The sequence below is a fragment of the Passer domesticus genome, chromosome 15, assembly GCF_036417665.1.
Source record: "Passer domesticus isolate bPasDom1 chromosome 15, bPasDom1.hap1, whole genome shotgun sequence".
NCBI classification, from domain to species: domain Eukaryota; kingdom Metazoa; phylum Chordata; class Aves; order Passeriformes; family Passeridae; genus Passer; species Passer domesticus.
Genome location: NC_087488.1, coordinates 16,533,558 through 16,552,178, shown reverse-complemented (window position 1 = coordinate 16,552,178; position 18,621 = coordinate 16,533,558). Strand labels below are relative to the sequence as shown.

At 55.0% G+C, this 18,621-nt stretch overlaps 2 protein-coding genes across 4 annotated transcripts in view; one reads left to right on the top strand and one right to left on the bottom strand.

Annotated features, from left to right (window-relative positions):
- Window positions 1-5,113, bottom strand: part of USP31 (ubiquitin specific peptidase 31) — a 29,129-nt gene extending 24,016 nt beyond the window's left edge. For 2 of the 3 annotated variants that reach the window (XR_010347902.1, XM_064389771.1), the window contains exon 1: window positions 4,360-5,112. Coding sequence is in view for 2 of the 3 variants with exons in the window: in XM_064389771.1 (XP_064245841.1) it covers window positions 4,360-4,941 (582 nt within the window). In the remaining variant the exon portion in view is untranslated. Of the gene's footprint in view, window positions 1-4,359 lie in introns of all 3 variants that reach the window. The other variant, XM_064389772.1, reaches the window with a different exon arrangement.
- Window positions 5,114-5,490: 377 nt separating this feature from the next.
- SCNN1G (sodium channel epithelial 1 subunit gamma) lies at window positions 5,491-16,723 on the top strand. The gene is made up of 13 exons (XM_064390200.1): window positions 5,491-5,649; window positions 5,827-6,151; window positions 6,911-7,205; window positions 7,617-7,810; window positions 8,200-8,303; window positions 9,551-9,714; window positions 12,437-12,535; window positions 13,696-13,813; window positions 14,276-14,354; window positions 14,433-14,490; window positions 14,832-14,893; window positions 15,089-15,164; window positions 15,553-16,723. The coding sequence occupies exons 1-13, from the start codon at window positions 5,628-5,630 to the stop codon at window positions 15,940-15,942; spliced, it is 1,986 nt and encodes a 661-aa protein (XP_064246270.1). The 5' UTR covers window positions 5,491-5,627; the 3' UTR covers window positions 15,943-16,723.
- The last annotated feature ends 1,898 nt before the right edge of the window (window positions 16,724-18,621 follow it).

Below are 18,621 nucleotides of genomic sequence, written 5' to 3'. Positions count from 1 at the left end.
TGAGACTGCCAGAGCTTTGTGATCCCAGTGAACCGCATTTCCCTGATGTCAAGAACCGTCACAAAAATGATGTAGAACATTTGTAACTTGCTATTTGTTTCAAGGAAAGTGTTTCAACTCCAACTCCCAGAGCAGCCCTAGGACAAATCTCCTCAGTATGATGCCACCACTGGAAGCACCTGGGCTGAACTGCAACAAGCACTTCAACATTCCAGATTACCTAACCCACTCAAAGCCTCTTTAGAGCAACACAGAAACTGAAGCACCAGGAACCAAAAGCCAAACAGCCAGAAGGGAAGGGTGAAGGGTCTCACATTCATTCTTTCATGTCCCTTCCTTCCATCCCTCTGTGCAGGGGGAGGACAGTTTGCTCTCTGTGGAAATACTTTAGGAATAAGCGGTTGACCCTATCCAGAATAAAATAACTGATCCTATGCTAGGCAGAGAGCAAGACAATTAAATACAATCCAGGAGATCACATCTGACACATCACTGCCCCATTAGCAAGGCACAAGGGCTCTGGTGAGCAGAAGGGCCTGGGGCTGACAGCTCTGTGACCAAAGGCTCCTGACAGCCACGCTGCCCCAGCAGCCCTGCTGAGAGCTGCTCACTGCACCTTCAATGAGAGGCAGAGATCTGACCATGCCAACACTTCCAGGGGCTCCTTCATCACCCAGGAGTCAGTGATTAACTCCCAAAGAGGTGCCCAACACAGCTGACAGATTGCTTGTCCCAAAGTGAGATATTTGCACCAAATGCATTCCCAAAAGACCTTGAAATGAGTTTCAAACAGCTACCTGGAAATCTCACACCAAACGTAAGTTTAAAAATAAATAGAAAAGGAAGCAGCACAATAATCCCTGCTCTACCAACAGGGACTCATTCTGGGTTCAGATCCAATTCTGACAATCCAACCCAACTGAGTTATGGTGACTGTGCTGTATCTGCTGCAGGTCACAGCCAAGGCCATCTTCTTGTAGGATGAGAAATGCAATGCCAGCTCTGGCATGCAAAGGGTCTTGTTAAACCCTGGCATGCTTCAGTGGTCAACTGCCTTAGAGCCCCAGAGAAAGTCCCAAAACAGTAAGAGCCTCATCATCCACACAAGACCCACACTCCACAGAAGGCAGAGGATTTGCATAAGAACATAATTTTTCAAGCCCAATTAGTTTAAATCAAAATCCTTCTCAGTGACGACCCCCACCCTCACCTCCGAGTGCTGCAGTACAAAGGGCACTCTGTCCCCTGTCTGACACTCTCAGGAACTCTGCAGGCAGGACGGGACAGCTCCCTGCAAAAAAACAAGCCCAAAGCCCTGCCTATACAATAGATGTTTGTCACCATTGTCACACCATCACAAAGGGGAAAGAGGAAGCACAAGCTGCAATATCAGCCCCTGTTATGAAAGCAGCAGCTTTGTTTGGGCAGGAAAACAAGACCCACTGAGCAATCGGAAGAGAAGGGTTGTTAAAGCAAACAGCAAAGGAGCACAGGACCAACGGGACAGCCATCCCCAGCAGAGACACCCAGGAACTACCAGCTCTGCCATGCTGCTCCCGTTCTGTTCCCAGCCCAGGAACCAAACCCTTCTGCTCCCACCTCTCAGTCCAGTCCTCAGGGACCTTTTCCTGCCACCTCAGCCTTCTCCAGCCCTGCCCTCCCCTGCTCTGTCAGCACTCCCGACCTCCCCTCCCTGTGCACAAGCTCTCTGCCAGGCTCTCCCCTCAACCTCACTACACGATGAACCATTTATCACAAACCAGTTGTTCAAACTGCATTTTCCTTAGTTTGAGCAGCTACATCATTCAGAGACGCATGACATGGGTTATTTCCTGAAGACCAACTTAAAACACTACCAAAGAAAACCAGCTGAGGGTAAAAAGCATTCCAAAAATAATCCCTTCAAAGGCCCCTGTCCACAAGGACTCTAAGACATGCTTCCTTGAAAATAATTCCCTCTCTTCCAAGAGAGAAGCCTACAGATATAAGAATGAGCAAAAGAAGAAGTATTATCCTTTGTCCTAAAATACGTTTAGTACCTGCAGAGAAGTATTTAGGAATTAGCAAGTGCCTTTGCCCAGTTACATTTGGTGCCAAAAGAGGAAAAATAGCAAACAAAACAACACAGGGATTTGAAAGCATGCTGAATAAAGAGCCTCTTGCCTATCAAATAAATATTACTGTCAGTGACAATTACTGTTGGAGGGAAAGCCCAAAATTACTCTGTGAAAACATTTACAGCCTTAATTACATCAAGGCAGATCAGGAATGTTCCACCCTCTAAGCAGAACAAGCTGGGGGGATGTTTTCCTTGTTTTGGGGAGAAACAGCAGTTTCCAGAATGAAAATACTGATCTTTGCCTTTCTCCAATCTAAGCCCATTGTTTACATTTGTAAATGATGTGTGCAAATCTGCTGCTGAGAAAAAGTTTAATTTAAAACTGAATTTAATAGCAGGTTCAGGCAACTTAACTGCCTTTAGAAACATTAATTTCATATTAGAAGTAATTGAAGTTCCTCTGTAAGGGAACAGCACTTGACACAACAACAGTCCTGCAGCAGGACCCAGGCTGCTGGCACCGTGCAGCGCTGAACTGGATCGACTGGGACCAGATTCCCTCCAGCAAGGGGCTTCTCAAAACCTCCAGGGCCCTGGCAGGTCGGAGATGGAGGGGCCCAGCTCCATCCACAAGCAGAACAGCACTCACTCAGTGTCAGCAGTGCCTGCAAACAGCAGAGTTCTGCTCTCAACAGCAGCAGAACACGGCCTTAATTTAATCCCTGGCCCTGATGCTCTTCCTCCTGCTGTCACTCGCACCCAGCCCTGCTCCACAGCCTGCGTGAGCAGCAGAGCCTGGCCTAGAAAGAGAGCTGCTCCCCCTCTATCAGCTCCACTGGCACAAGACAATCCTGCTTTCACAGCCCCTTTTCCTGCTATTACTCAGGAGAAAGGCACAATTTCTTCTCCTGCCACACCACCTCAGGAGCAGTGACAGGTCAAGGTGAGTGCCCGGTGGTGCTGCCAAGCCTGGACTCAGTGAGTGATCGGCTTTCCAAGAGCTCCCCCATAAAAACCTGTCCTGAAAAGACCAGAGCCACACGTGGTCCTTGTGGCAGGCATCCTGAGAGAAGGCAAACAGCCAGGGGCCCAGGGAATACCCCGGCAGGACAGGTGGGTGCAGCTGCCTCAAAAGGCACAGGAGAAGCAAAGAGAAGACAGGGAAGAGGTGGAAATGACTGGGGGTGCCAGAGGCCACTGCCACCTCCATCCCACCATCCAGCAGGCGCCAAGGGAGAGCCGACTTTGGGACCACTCTCTACCTGCTGTGCACCCCAGCTGAACTGCACACAGAGGGCCCAAGACCGTGTCAATGTTCTCACTGCCTTCATGCATTTGAGCATCTCCTCTGCAAGAAAAGTACCCCTAGAAGAGGTAGAGACACTCCCCCTAAGTGTCTCTAAGCTGATGGTGTGCAGGCTACCACCCACCCTCTGATTCTCTCACACAGCCAGAGTCTTCTGTGCCAGGAGTAATACTTCTCCCTGTTCCAGGAGGCAAAGCAGGCCTAGGGCACTTTTAAAACAGTTGTGCCTGATTTCATCCAAAGCCATGGCAGGGTTCCTATGCCACAGTGCAAGGACCAAGCCCTCTGCTCCAACAGCTCCTGGGCAGGCGCGAGGCCAGGCAGGGCAGGGGCTGTCAGAACCACAGCACAGGGGCTGCAGCAGGAGAACACCACGGGGCCAAACACCAGCCAGGCCAAGCAAGAGAGTACAAGGAGCTACTCCTGAAACACACTCCCCAAATCAGCCCAGACTCACAAGTTCTTGGTTAGCAGACTACGAGGCACAGCTCTCAACAGCCTCCTTCCTTGCACGCTCACAACTCCCAAACAACTCAGTTGCAACTTCCCTAATGGTAGCACAGTAGAGGAATGAAACAGTAAAATGGGTATTTCCATCGATAAAAGCCATCAGGCAGCGTCAAACACCATGAGCCAAGAGCACAGTGGCAGCTCCTGTGCCATCCCCAGGGCGCTGCCGCGGTGCCCAGCGCTGTCCCCTGGGCAGCTCTGCTGCTCCAGGCTGGTGCTGGGAGCAGGGAGGAGCGGCTGGCACGCCCGGGCAGGCCAGAGGCTTCTTCCCACCGCGTGCGAGCCCGGACCAGCGGCAGACCCCCAGCGCAGCCGGTGACCGGGGCAGCCTGCGCCGCCGCGTCTGGACCTGTTGTGAGGAGCCGCGGCACGGCCGGCTGAGCCCCGAGCCCGCCGCCTCCGCCCCGCGGGCACCGGCGCTCCGGGGCCGCTCGCGGCGGCCTTGCGCTGCGGCTGCCGCCCGGACGGGGAGGCCCCGGCTCACCTTGAAGTCGCGGCTGTGCTGCGGGGTGTACTCGAGCGTCCAGAGCGCCCGCACCAGCTGCGCCAGCTGCTCCGTGACCTCGCCGGGCGCGGGCGGCGGCCCGTCGGCGGGGGGCGGCCCGCCGCGGAACTGCTCCAGCGCCAGGAACTCGGCGAACAGCTCGGTGTTGCTGAGGCACTGCAGGATGGCGTTCATGAAGCAGGTGTTGCCGTGGTTGCGCAGCCCCGCCACGCCGGGCACGGCCTCGGAGCCGGCGGCGGGGCGCGGCGGGGGCTCGGGGCTGCGCGGCGGGCCCGGCGGGAAGCAGCTGCCCAGGCCGCCCGTCGCCTGCGGCGGGGGCAGGCGCGGGGCGAGCGCGCCGCGGGGCTCGGGCTCGCTGCTGTAGTGCGAGAGCGTGGAGAGGGTCTTCAGCACGCGGCTCATGAACCCGCCGAGCGACCGCCCGGACGGCGCTGGGGCCGGGCTGGCGGCCGGGGCCGAGCCCGCGCCGCCGCCCGCCGCCCTCCCGCGGAAAAGCCGCTTGCTGAAGGAGCGCTTCTCCTTGGCGCTGCCGGCCGGCCCGGGGCCGCTCACCCGCGACATGGCGGCGCGGCGCAGCGCGCATCCCCGCCCGGCGCTCGGCCCGCTCAGCCCGCCCGGCGCTCGGCCCGGAGCTCAGCCCGGCGGCCGCCGCATCCCGCCGGGCCGGGTCGGGCCGCGGCTCCGCCGCTTCACGGCGCCGCCATGCAGCGGCCGGGGCGGGGCGGGGCGCGCCGCCACGTGACCGCGCCGCCACCTTGGCGACGGGCGGACGCTGCCGCAGCGCCGCCATCTTCGGTGCTGGCGCGCCGCGGGGCGGGGCCGGGAGGGCGGGGCCGGGCCACACCCCCGGACCCGCCCCCGCCCCGCCCCTCACGGGCCCCGCGCCGGGGGCTCAGGCAGCGCTCCCGGGCCCCGCCCCCGGTCCCGCCCCTGTCGGGCCCCGCCCCGCCCCTCCCGGGCCCCGCCCCCGCCCCTCACGGGCCCCGCCCCGCCCCTCCCGGGCCCCGCGCGCCCCGCCGGGGCTCGGGCAGCGCTCCCGGGCCCCGCCCGGCCCGGCCCGGCGCGCTCGGGCCCGTTACCCCGGCACCCCGCACAGCCCCGGCCGCCGCCGTGGGGCGGCGCTGCGCGGCCGTGGAGCCGGGCGGCGGGCGGGGCGGGGCGGCCCGGGGCGGGGCGGCGGCGGGGGTAGGTACCGGGGCCGCCGGCCGCCGGCCCATCGGCAGCGGCGCCGGCACTGCGAGCGGAGCATGGCGCCGGAGGGCGGCCGAGGTGAGGCGCGGCGAGCGCGGTCCCCCCGGGCCGGCCGTGCCGGGGATCACGCGCCGCGACGGGGGTGGGATGGCGGCGGCGGCCGCGGGGGGACGGGACCGTGCGGCCGCGCCGTGGCGGGGCACCGGGCGGGCAGCGGTGCCGCAGCCGCCCGCTCAGCGCCCGCTCCGCCCGCAGCGGCCGCCACGGCCCCCGGTAAGAAGATCACGGCGCGGCTGAAGCGGACGCTGCCGGTGCGCGGCCCGCAGGCGCCCACGCTGAGCGAGCTGATGCGCTGGTACTGCCTCAACACCAACACGCACGGCTGCCGCCGCATCGTGGTGTCCCGCGGCCGCCTGCGCCGCCTGCTCTGGATCGTGCTGACCCTCAGCGCCGTGGGGCTCATCCTCTGGCAGTGCGCCGAGCTCCTCATGAACTACTACAGCGCCTCGGTCTCCGTCACCGTCCAGTTCCAGAAGCTGCCGTTCCCCGCCGTCACCATCTGCAACATCAACCCGTACAAGTAAGGCTTGGGGAGCTGCTGCGAGGATGGGGGCTCCGCGCAGCGCCGCGTTCCTTCCGCAGCTCGTCCCGGTGCTCCCTGTCAGCGCTTTCCCCGCCGAGGGTTTGCCCTGCAGGGCACCTGGTGTGCCACATCCCCCTCTGTGCCGTGTGGCTTACACTCTCACCCCTCACTGCTGCCTGCTGACCTCGGCTCGCTTCGTGCTGGCTTTCTGCTCCAGACAGTCCCTGTCACCTCTTTGGCTCTCCTCAAATTCCCTTCTTCACAAGACAGAACTTCCAGGATTGCAAACAGCATCATCTCCTAATAAGTGTAAAGGGCACATCTCTCACTCCTCTCTTGCTTCTTTCTTTCCTTATGGGTGGTTTTGACATGATTCATCACCAATACTTTTTCTCCTGTCAAGTCATGCTTTACCTTGCTCTCTGTTCTGCTGCCAGGGTCCCACCCCGGTCCCCATGGGATCCAGCTCCTTGTGACACTTCACAGATGAAGTCTTACTTCCACATACTCTGCCTCCTCAGACTTCCTAACATAAGGAGCTTGAGAGTCTTGGCAGAACTTTCTCTGTCGCTCAGTCTGCTCTGCTTCCTGGGGTCCTTCTCCAAGATCTCTCCGTGGACATAGCTGTGTCTGCCCTCACTGATGTGAACCTGGTGGGAGGCTTCCACAGGGAATTCTGTCCCGAGCCATGGCATGCACAGTGCAGCAGGCAGAGAGGTGGGGTGGGATCTCACTGTCGCCTTGTCTCCCGTGCAGGTACAGTGCCATGAAAGAATATTTATCTGAATTGGACAAAGAGACAAAAAAGGCTTTGGAAACTTTCTATGGATTTTCTGAGGGCAAGTCCAAGGTGCGCCGGTCGGTGGATGACTGGAACAGCACAGGCAGCGACTTCTTCGAGCAGATCCCTCTGCTGAAGGTCGAGGACTTCTCCAGGACAGCGACTGACCTGCACAGTGGGCAGAAGAGGAAAATCGAGGGAAGTGTCTTTCACAAGGACTCGTCCATCGTGAACTCGGGTGATTCCAATGACATCATTGGCTTTCAGCTGGTGAGTGTCCCTGTGCCCTGTGGGGCAGCAAAGGGCTGTGCTGGGGTCAGTGTCCCTCTGGCAGGTTTATTGCCTGCTCAGGTGGCTCTGCGGTGCACAGTGGTGAAGAGCACCCTGTCTGCTCTCCTGCCTAAGCCTCCATGGCTGCTGCAGATTCACCTCCAGAGAAATACCTTCCTGAAGTCTTCCCAAATAGTCAGGGTCATCTGTGGCCTTTCTTTTGGTCCTGAAATATTTGGTGATATCACTTAGCCCTGCATAAAAGGTCTTTGATGGCCACTGTAACTTCATACGTGGTTATTTCTGTGGAAGAGAAACACTGTCAGATGTACAATCCTTAATTTACACCTGCCTTGTAGAATCCCTGATTTCAGTCCATCTGAAGTGCTTTTTCCCCTCTGTGCTTGTCAGTGTGATGCAAACAACAGCAGTGAGTGTGCCCTGTACACGTTCAGTTCGGGTGTTAACGCTATCCAGGAGTGGTACAAGCTGCACTACATGAACATCATGGCACAAATTCCCCTGGAGACCAAAGAAAAATTGAGTTATTCTGCGGAGGACCTTATACTGACATGTTTCTTTGATGGCCTATCTTGTGACAAAAGGTCAGTGCACAGAAAATTCCTGCCATCTTAACAGCTTATTTCCAAGTTCATAATATGTAGGAATGGAATATTTGGTATTTGCTGAATTCCAGCAGAAGCTGCTGCTAGTTCTGTGAATCTGCCTCCCCCGTGCTATTAACCCCCATTCCCACATTAAAACTTCCTTGAGTTTCCATCTCCTGAAATACTAAACTAGATCATACTGCTATGTAGTTTCAAGTTACTCAGAGACCCACATCTTTCAGCGAAATAAACTGATTGAAAAGATGTTTAATAAACCCCCCATGCAGTCGCGGTCTGTCTCTGTCAAAACCGAAGTCCAAATGTGCTGCCTTTCTCCCACAGACAGAACTACAGGGAACAATGTCATGATATTCGATTTCTTCCAGGCACTTCACTCGTTTCCATCACCCCCTCCACGGCAACTGCTACACCTTCAACAGCGGCGAGAGCGGCACCATCCTGAGCACCTCCACGGGCGGCAGCGAGTACGGTGAGTGCCTGTGCCCTGTGCACACCTGGGCTGTTCTGGGGCACATTGCACACCTGGGCTGTTCCGGGGCCCTGACACACCTGGGCTGTTCTGGGGCACATTGCACACCTGGGCTGTTCCAGGGCCCTGTGCACACCTGGGCTGTCCTGGGGCACATTGCACACCTGGGCTGTTCTGGGGCACATTGCACACCTGGGCCATTCCGGGGCCCTGACACACCTGGGCTGTTCTGGGGCACATTGCACACCTGGGCTGTTCCAGGGCCCTGTGCACACCTGGGCTGTTCTGGGGCACATTGCACACCTGGGCTTTTCCAGGGCCCTGTGCACACCTGGGCTGTCCTGGGGCACATTGCACACCTGGGCCATTCCGGGGCCCTGACACACCTGGGCTGTCCTGGGGCACATTGCACACCTGGGCTGTTCCAGGGCCCTGTGCACACCTGGGCTGTTCTGGGGCACATTGCACACCTGGGCTGTCCCGGGGCCCTGCACACATGTGGCGTTCCGGGGCACTTTGCACAAGTGTGGCGTTCCAGGGCTCTGCACACATGTGGCATTCCAGGGCACATTGCACACCTGGGCTGTTCCAGGGCTCTGCACACATGTGGCGTTCCGGGGCACTTTGCACACGTGTGGCGTTCCAGGGCTCTGCACACGTGTGGCGTTCCAGGGCACTTTGCACACGTGTGGCGTTCCAGGGCTCTGCACACATGTGGCGTTCCGGGGCACTTTGCACACGTGTGGCGTTCCAGGGCTCTGCACACGTGTGGCGTTCCAGGGCACTTTGCACATGTGTGGCGTTCCGGGGCGGTTTGCAGAGGAACTGTTTGATAACAAGTGGTTCAGCAAACTGGATCCTGCTGGAGCGTGAGCGATGTGTTGGCTGTAGATGTACAGGCTGATTGGGGAAATGCCTGTTTGAACTAGTGCAGGCTCTTGCCTGAGAATACAGATAATATCATTGCATCACTAATGTTTTCCAGCTGAAATTACTGCTGCCCAGTTATATAACTTTTTAAAGTGAGTTCCAGCCACATTCTCAGCAGATGTTATTTGTTTGCTGTACTCAGTACCACCAAGGGATGTTACTGGCTGCAGGTGTCTTGGTCTGGCTGGGCAGAGGCTGTGCTTGGCTGTTACAGTTCTACTTAAGGCCAGATAACATGAAACAAACCGTGCTGCCCTCCCTGACCAGAAAACGTGGCTCTGGCTGCTGTGTAACTTCCTGCCTTGTCTCTGGTTCAGGATTGCAGGTTGTTCTGTACATCGACGAAGCAGACTACAACCCCTTCCTGGTGACGTCCACAGGAGCCAAGATCATGATCCACGACCAAAACGAGTATCCCTTCATTGAAGACATTGGCACGGAAATTGAGACTGCAGCAGCCACCTCCATAGGGATGCACTTTGTGAGTGGCAACAATCTCCTTTTCAGGCACACCTTTGCCTTGGTACCGCTGTAAATTGGAACTGATGGGGTGATTTCAGAGAGCCAGCAGCTCGAAGGCCTTTAAATACCTCCCACTCAGCAGCTGAAGTGCCCTGAAGGAAATCCTGTGACAGCACTTTTCTGCAAAGTAGGCCGTGGGAAAATCAGGTCTTTCTAAACCAAACTGGCCTGGGATATTGTTTGTTCTCCTTTTTCTTCCACCTCTTGGCTTTCCAGGGGATTTTTGGTTTTGTTTTCACAGCAAAATCCACAACCACAGAAATGTATTGTCAAGTGCCTTGTTTGGCTTTAGCAACGAGCAGGGAGTTTCACCCCAGAGGGTCCCTGGGCAGAGGAGCCAGAGCTGGAGCTGTGGGTCCCCACGCTGGGGTCGGCTCCTTAGGAGCGGTGACAACACACCCCCTTGAACTGTTTTGTGAATGTACACCTCATTTTGCTGGTTTTCTCTCTGTCCCAGCAGTAAACTGCTCCCGTGGGCAGCAGCTTTGCTTTTACCAGCAGTGAGCAAAGTAAGGAGAGCTGCAGCTCCTGCTTTCCCATTTGCTGTAGTTCAGAGGAGGCATTTGGCCCGGGGGGTTCGGCACAGCAGCGAAAGCTCTGCCAGGTTCCCTTTCATCTGGATGGGCTGTTAAGTGAGCACTTCAGCTCTGCCTTTCTTTCTGGTGGAGCATCGGCCATCCTGCTTATCTGGATGTGCCGCATCTGATAGGCCCTGCATTCGAAAAGGCATTAAAAGAGGGCTGATGTTTTACAAAATGCAAATAGTTAACTGTCGACCAGCTGTCTGGAAAGCTGGCAGCAGCTCCTTGGTCAGGCGTGACTGAGAGGTTTGGCAACCAGGATGGTGTGAGGACACAGTCTCTCAAGACTCTTTGTCACCATCACACTGTACAGAGAAGGTCACACAAGGCAGTCTCAATACTTAATGTAATATGTTCTTAACACAATAGGGTTGAACTTTTGCTATAGTATAAAAAACAAGATAAATCTTAATGTCTGTATATAAAAAATTTGTCATGAGGAAGGGATCCAATTGCATCCTAATGAGGCAGCCAAAATAGAAGCTGGACACAATTTCTGGTCTCAGAAAAAAGCTGAGGATCACTGTCCTGCTGGGAAAAAAACAACTCCAGAGAGCCTGCTGAGTGCTGGGGGGTCAGGACTGTCAGGACAGGGTGCCAGATCAGTGCTTGTCCCCACGTGCAAGGTCACAAAGGAGGACACAGCAGCTGTGTCCCACCCCGTGCTGCTCCTGGGCTCTGAACACAGCATCAATGTCTGGTTATTGCTCATGGCTTTGCTGGGTACTAGGACTGCCCCCCACCTCCAAACATATTCCAAGATGTTTGACATGCAAACAAGGCATTGCTTGGTCAGTTACAATGCTTCAGTTAAATATTTAGTTTGGAAATTATTTCAGTACCTGAAGGAACAAGTAAGTTTTGTAGGACCATAAGCCACAACAAAATAATTGTATACAAAGGATCGATCATCTCTTGGAAGCCCCGGGAGCAGACTGAGGTAGTGTCTTGGATTCACATTCGCATTGAATGTGGAATTTAAAAGCTGGTTTCAGTCAGTTTTCAGATTAACATATCTCTTAGTATTGGAATCCCATCCTTCCCTCCAAAGAGAGATTGGAGCATCTCTAAAAGTGTTGACTTGCACCCTACGGGCCCAGAGCCTTCTCTTGCTGTAGACAAAGGGGTGAGGTATGCTCTTATCACGTATGGCCTCGGGGCTGCATTCAGTGCCTGGGGGTAACAGCCTTTCTCGTGTTCCTGCTAGATTGATCCTTTGTACAGAATTTTTAATTCTAATTTAAAACTCTATAGAGAAAGATCAGTGAATGGATTCTTAAATGGATGTTTGTTGTGGTTTCAGACCACTCTGTTGTAAAGTGGATAATTAGTGCAGAAAGATAGCAGGGGCTGAGGGAGGTAGGGCAGTCTGCAGGAAGTGGGCCATGGAGCTGGAATCAGATTTCGGGGAATTTGAAGGCTCCCAGCCCTGGTTTCACAGAGCTTGCAGGCACAGACTTGGCATATCAGAGCTCTTTGCTCTGGGCAGAGATTGGGAGTGGGGAAAAGTCATTGGCATTTGAGAGGAATGGTCAAAGTAGCACCTGGAGAAAGGTTTGAGGGAGACACAAACATTTGATTTAGAGTGGATTGAGAGAGGTGCTGTTGAGCACCAGTGGAGCCTCAAGTGCTGTTTACCCACAGCACAGGAGCAGCCAGTGCAGCAGCAGCTCAGGCAGGTGGGGATCCTCACAGAAAATAACCCAAAACCCCCGACAACAACTGTCCCTCAGAACACAAACATCCAGAGTAAAGGACACACAGCCTCTAAGACTAGGAGAGAACATGCATATGGATTACTCTGCTTTGAAAAATCCTCACTGCCCTGGTTACACCACCCTGCATTCCTGCAGAAGGTTTCCAGGAAGACAGCAGAGAATCCCAGCAGAACAGTTATTTTGGGAAACGGATATTAGAGACAAAAAAAAAAAAAACTTGTTTTGACAAGGAATCGACAAATCACTTTAGGTAGCAAAAGGTAAATATTCTATTCAAAGCTGCCTTATCACTTACAGTTTCAGAGTTGGGACAAAGTGTCACCAAATCCTTTGGTTTCTCTGTGAACTCCAAAAACACGTTTTTTTCTTTTCTGTTTCCCAGACTCAGTCTCGCAAGCTGAGCAAACCCTACAGTGACTGCACAGAGACAGGAGCTGACATACCTGTGGAAAATCTCTATAACAAGAGCTATTCACTCCAGGTAAAGCCATTACACCTGGGTTTATCAGTTGCTTGAAAATTACCTGCATGAAATGCTTTATAGCAGTCTGTGGTTCAGGACCTGAAACTGGGAACAGTCTGAGCACAGGGTTGTTGCTTTTACCACTGATGTAAAATGCGACGGCACTTCTTAAAATCCAACTTTTATTCCTAAGTGGTTGCTGTTTGAAGTTCCCTCAGGCACCCTGTTAGATAAAGAGAGAACATGAGCTCATTAGGCAATTTTCAAGCAATGTGAGACTGGAAAATATTGGCCAAGTAAAGGTTGAAGCTTAGTAACCCTTGAAGCCAGAAATTGTGACCTTTAGGACTCCAAGAATAACAGAAACCATCTAATCAGTATCCAGATAGCAGGATGTTTGTTTACAGAGTAAGTTTCCACTAATTTTGCATGGTTTCTGTAATTGGGTCCTCTTGGAGAGTGTCAGTTGTTCTGCTACTCTCCACTTGAAGAACTGTATTTACATTAGCTGCTGGCTGCTGCAAAGCCCAGGTCCAGGCTGAATTTCTGTTTTATAGGAAATATGAAATCTGCTGTGGTCTAGTGCCAGGTAGGATCACCCAGACATTATCTCAGGTTTTTAATAACAGTACTCACCGAAACTCAGTGCTCAGGAGGGCTGGGACTGGGACCGAAAGGCTTGACTGGGATTTAAAAGAGAAGTTCTGTTCCTGCATGTCCCAGTGTTTTAGCACAAGCCACAGCTCTGCTGCCCTGTTAATCCTCCCAGCTTCACCTCTCTTAGTAGGCACCAGCAGGGTTTGGTGGAAGCCTGAACGTTTGCTGCTGTGAGTCACTTCCCACACCTAGTTAGTAATTCGTGGGCCATGTGCCATGGCAGGCCTTAAACCTTCTCCTTGACTCTCTAAAGAGCAACTGCAACACTGAAGCTTTTGGTGGCTATAGGGGAAGTGGGGGCATTCACAGAGCCCCCATATATGTAATCCTCCAAGAAGTTTTTTTTTTTTTTTTTTTTGCAGTAGAACCTCAGCCCTCCACCGTACACCATGTTTGTATTCACAGGGAAACAGGGTTCCCATCCCACTGCTGTTGTCATAAGCAGGATGTTTTTAGGTGCACAGGAGGAGCCTGGAGCTTGGTGCTGCCTCTTAGTGCCCAGCTCTGTTTTGTCTCCCCAGATCTGCCTGCACTCCTGCTTCCAGAAGGCCATGGTGGACTCGTGTGGCTGCGCCCAGTACGCACAGCCCCTGCCCGCTGGGGCCGAGTACTGCAACTACAAGAGGAACCCAAACTGGAGTTAGTATTGAAACACCTCTGGCACTGCACGTGCCTCAGCTGCCAGCCCTGTCCCCTGCACCCCAGTGGCTGTGTCACTAGCCCTGTACCAGCACCCCCAGTGTCCCTGTCACAGCTGCTGCACACCCAGCGTGCTGGGATGAGGCAAATCTGCCTTAACCCACTTAAGCCCCCACACCCAGAGCCAGAAGTGCCTCCCTTGCTCACACTGACTGGTTTGTCACCTGTGCCCACCACAGAACGGTCGAGTGGAGGGCTTGTCCAGGTGTGGCAGTTTTCATGCCTATATCAAGTGACAGCCACTTCTCAAGAGTCTTTTGCAATATTTATAGGGTAAATCTTTTTATCCCCACCATGTAGGCGATGGCCACAAAGGCCACCTATGCCCCAGATGTCCCACTCCAGCCCAGGTAGCAGGTTTTCTTTCTGGCTTCTCACACACATTCCGCTCCTCCCCTGCAGTGTACTGCTACTACAGACTGCATGAGAAGTTTGTGAAGGAGCAGCTGGGCTGCCAGCAGATCTGCAAAGAAGCCTGCAGGTAAGTCCTTGCCACAGCCAGAGGTGAAGTGTGTGTGGGAGTTGGAGCTCACGAGTGACATCCTGCCTCTCTCTGCAGCTTCAAGGAGTGGGCGCTCACCACCAGCATTGCTCAGTGGCCATCCGTCGTGTCAGAGGTCAGTCCCCAGTTGCACTCCACCAGAACAGCAGCCTGGCACAAGGCATTGAGTAACCCCAGAGGCTCAGCACAACAGCAGGAGGCCCTGGGGTACTCAGTAGCATTCAGTGATACTGCTCCCAGAGACCAGTCTGTAGTTTCCAGCTCAGGGCTTCCCCTCCAGGAGATCATCATTAAACTGAAATTTCTCTTGGGAGATCCCCTTGGGCTCAGCTGGCCTGTCACACACTCAGTTCTGGTACCCATACTAGCCCAAGGAGATGTGGAGCATGAGTCCCTTCCCAAGGGTCTCTGCACAAGAACCTGCAGCTAGAGCAGCATTTTCTGTCTCTTCTCCAGGACTGGATGCTCCGAGTTCTCTCTTGGGACAAAGGGCAAAAACTCAACAAGAAGCTGAACAAGTAAGTCCCCCTGTGTGTTCCTGCCTTGCACCTCCAGCTCTGATACGATCTCAGCAGCCCTAATGATGGCAATTGGGGAAAAAGCTCCCTTGGAGCAGCCCAGCCCTACTGGTCCAACTGGTTATTTGCATAGTTTTTCAGTATGTTTCATGTTATTGTTTTACTAAACCCTCTGCCTGCCTCCTTCTTCCCCAGGACAGACCTTGCCAACCTCATGGTGTTTTACAAGGACCTGAACGAGAGATTCATTTCGGAGAATCCTGCCAACACGGTGAGTGAGCATGCTGGTCCCTGCTCCCAGGAGACACAGCGCTTCCTCCCACGCAGGCTGGAAGCTTTCACCTGCCCAGGGGAGCAATCCCACACGGGCAGGGGCAGGAAGCTGATCTCAGATATGCACCTCGGGCTGGTCCTGCCCTTTCCAGCCCTTATCTCGGGCCACGTCTCTGCCTGTCCAGCCCGGAGCTGTGCAGGGGCTGCACAGCAAGCTCAGCTCCGAGCTCCTCCTGAAGCTGGGCCAGAGAGAGCAGCAGCAGAGATGGGCCCATTTGGGAGTGCTGAGCCAGCCCTGGGTGCCCCGGCTCCATCTCCCTGCCCATAATGGCACCATGGATGTGTGCTCGTTGCAGACCCTAACCTTGTGCTCTCTGCTCTTGCAGCTCGTCATTCTTCTGTCCAACTTCGGGGGCCAGCTGGGGCTGTGGATGAGCTGCTCCGTGGTGTGTGTCATCGAGATCGTGGAGGTGTTCTTCATCGACTCGCTGTCCATCGTCATGCGGCGCCAGTGGCAGAGGGCCAAGAAGTGGTGGAGCGGGCGCCAGCGGGGCGGCGCGGGCGGCACGCCGCCCGCCAGCGACCCCGAGAGGCAGGGCCACGAGAACCCCGCCTGCGTGGACGAGGACCTGCCCACCTTCACCACCGCCCTGCGCCTGCCGCTGCCCCACGACAGCCCCCTGCCCAGGACTCCCCCGCCCAACTACAGCACCCTGCGCCTGGAGACGGCCTTCACGGAGCAGCTGCCTGACACGCTGGAGCTGCGCCAGCACTGACACTGGCACTGCACCCGCGTGCCCCAGGAGGTGCTGCTGCACCCACCCGCGTGTCCGGGCGAAGGGCGCCCATCAGCCCGGCACTGAGGGGCTGTCAGGTCAGACCCTTACTCAGGGATTGAACTGGCAGTGAAGCTGCCCTGAGCAACGCTCACACACAAAAGCCAAGGGCTCAGAGACATTCGGAGCTTCGAGCAACATCAGTTGTGGAGTTAATGATGGCAGGAGATGGCTGGAGCAGGATGTGGTGCTAAGCTGGGATGTCTCACCAGGCAAAGGCACGCATTAGCCACCAGCTGCACACACCCCATTGCATGTGGGCAGGAGTTGCTCCACAGCAGCAGATTGATGCCACATTGAGCATTAACACTAATTGCTCTCTGCTGTGTGGCTGGACTTGTGGGAAAAACCCCAGGCTGTCAGGAATCCAGGATGGCATTTGTAGGAAGGGCATGACAGGGGCTTGGGTAAAGCACAAAAGAACATGAAAGGAAAGCTCTCACTTGAATTTTCATTAGAAATCTGATTCCAGTGGTGGCCTGAGGAGCTCTTTCTTGTGAGATGAAAAGCCAGGACAACCAGAAATGGGCTTGTAGAGCAAGTTACTGTACAGCTGGGGTAGGAAAGCCCGAGTCATCCCCAAAGAATCATCTGAAAGGGCATGAAATCCAATTTGGAGCACAGTAATGAAGTGCATCCTCTGCAAGCTTGTTCCATTCCACATCACTCAGGCAACCCTTAAACATAACTTCCAAGGAGCTTATTAAATTACTTCCCAGAAGCCTCCTGGGGAGTTAGCTGGCTGCTCTTTTCCTGCTCAACCCCAGGCAAGGACTTCCTCCTGCAGCCACCCAGTTCCCCACCTGCCTGCCCTGGAGCTGGCAATGCCTGGAGGATGTTTCACCCACCTGTACCTCATCCACCTTGCCCCCACACACTCCTGTCCACAGAGCAGTGTCAGCACCCAAGTTTTACCTCCTGTGCTGCTCCCCCTGGGGCCGGGGGCTGCTGCTGTGCTCCCTCCTGCCACAGCCCACGCTGCTGCCTTCAGCTCCCTGTGAGATGATGAGCAGAGCCCACCCCGCACTGGCTGTTGGGGTCTGTAGGGCCAGAGCCATGCAGAGTGAGTCAGGGGTGTCTGAGTGGAAGAGTTTCCTTTCTCTATGACCTTATTTTATAGAGGACAGTGAGAATCCAGAAAGGTTCTTTAATGTGCAATAAAACCTATTTTAACTGAATTATTTAAGTATATGATAAACTGAAAAAATAAAGATATATTTTTGAGTAACTGCTTTGCCTCTTCTTTTGTTTTTAAATCACCGCTGTATGAGTTAGCTCCCTGCAGGCATCCTGAGAGCTGAGGGAACTTGTCTCTGCCTGCCCAGGGGCTGTAGGCTCTCAGCAGGGCCAAGCCCCCCAGCCAGATACCCCAGGCCTCTCAGCAGAGATGGAGCGGGGGGATTCTGTGGGACCCAGCTCAGGAGCAGGCAGGAGGAGCACGGGGTGCAAGCAGAAACAGTGAAAAGGCCTTTCACAAAGCAATGTTAACCAGCAAGAGACCAAAACCACTGGAACTTCAGGTGCCCCCGGACAGCTCTGCCCTGAGCAGGCCCTTGGAGGCCACAGGAAAAGTGGGAAGAAGATCTGCCTCAGCCCTGGGAGAGCTGTGGCTCATCCCCATCACCTCTAACAGCACCAAATACCAGCTCATGACAGTCTTACCTCATGGGCAGCAGTGGCAGAACAGATCAGAGCAGAGTAGAGCAGCCCACCACCCTCCCCTGGGTGTTACAGGCATGAGCTGTCCCCCTGCAGCAGGGGCAGGAGGAACAGCAAAGTCCAGAGCTAAGGAACCTCACCACAAACTGTCCTTGCCAGCTTGGTGCTGGCACAGGAGCTGCTCTGGCCCCGGTACTGAGGACTGACTGAGCTGACCGAGGACCTGTGCAGAGGGGCCAGCTGCCCCAGCTGCCCCAGAGCACAGCCTACAGGGAGCACTGGGGCTCACCTCCGGGGAGAGCAAGCAAACATCACAAAGCGGCCCACAGCACAGCTCTTCCACTCCACATCTGTACCTGCGTGTGCAGCAGCCCCTGAGACCACAGCTCTCCACAGGGCTTGCTCACACTTGCTGCAGGCAGTGTTGAGGAGACACTGCCCCAGCTCAGTTTGGTGCTGGTACTGTTCCCTCCCCGCTGCTCCTGAGTTTCTTCTTCCCCTCAGGCTGCTCAAGCACCTCTACCCAGCCCCAGCAGCCCTCAGAGCTGGGTTAAATCAGCGAGTGCTGATCATGCAATCAGCCCTGGCAGGAGGGAACCCCCCAGCCCAGCTCCAGGGCTGGGAAGGCACTGGCAGCTGGCACAGACTGGGATGGGTCAGGGGTTTGTGTTTCTAAAGCCTGCCCAGAGCAAAACAAAGCTTTGGAAAATAAACAGAGTGGTGCCAACCCTGCACAAAAGCAGGCGTAGGGACTGGTCAGACTTGATACCAAGAGCTGCAGTTCCAATGAGGGGAATATCCTCTGATGGAGAGCAAGGCTGCTAACCTGTCCAGCAGCAGGAATGTCAGGGCTCTCCCACTGAAAACCCAGGATATGTGTCCTGACAGGTGCTTTTTTGGAGAACACTTGCTTTAAATTCCTTGGAAAAGCACAGGTGTTCTGCAGGTGCTGTTTACAGT

What these genes read in the sequence shown, in the direction of transcription:
- SCNN1G (XM_064390200.1), top strand. Translation starts at nt 5,628, where the DNA reads ATGGCGCCGGAGGGCGGCCGAG. An exon ending in ACAAGAGCTATTCACTCCAG is followed by an intron (nt 12,536 to 13,695) that starts GTAAAGCCATTA and finishes TTGTCTCCCCAG; the next exon opens with ATCTGCCTGCACTCCTGCTT. An exon ending in ATCTGCAAAGAAGCCTGCAG is followed by an intron (nt 14,355 to 14,432) that starts GTAAGTCCTTGC and finishes CTCTCTCTGCAG; the next exon opens with CTTCAAGGAGTGGGCGCTCA.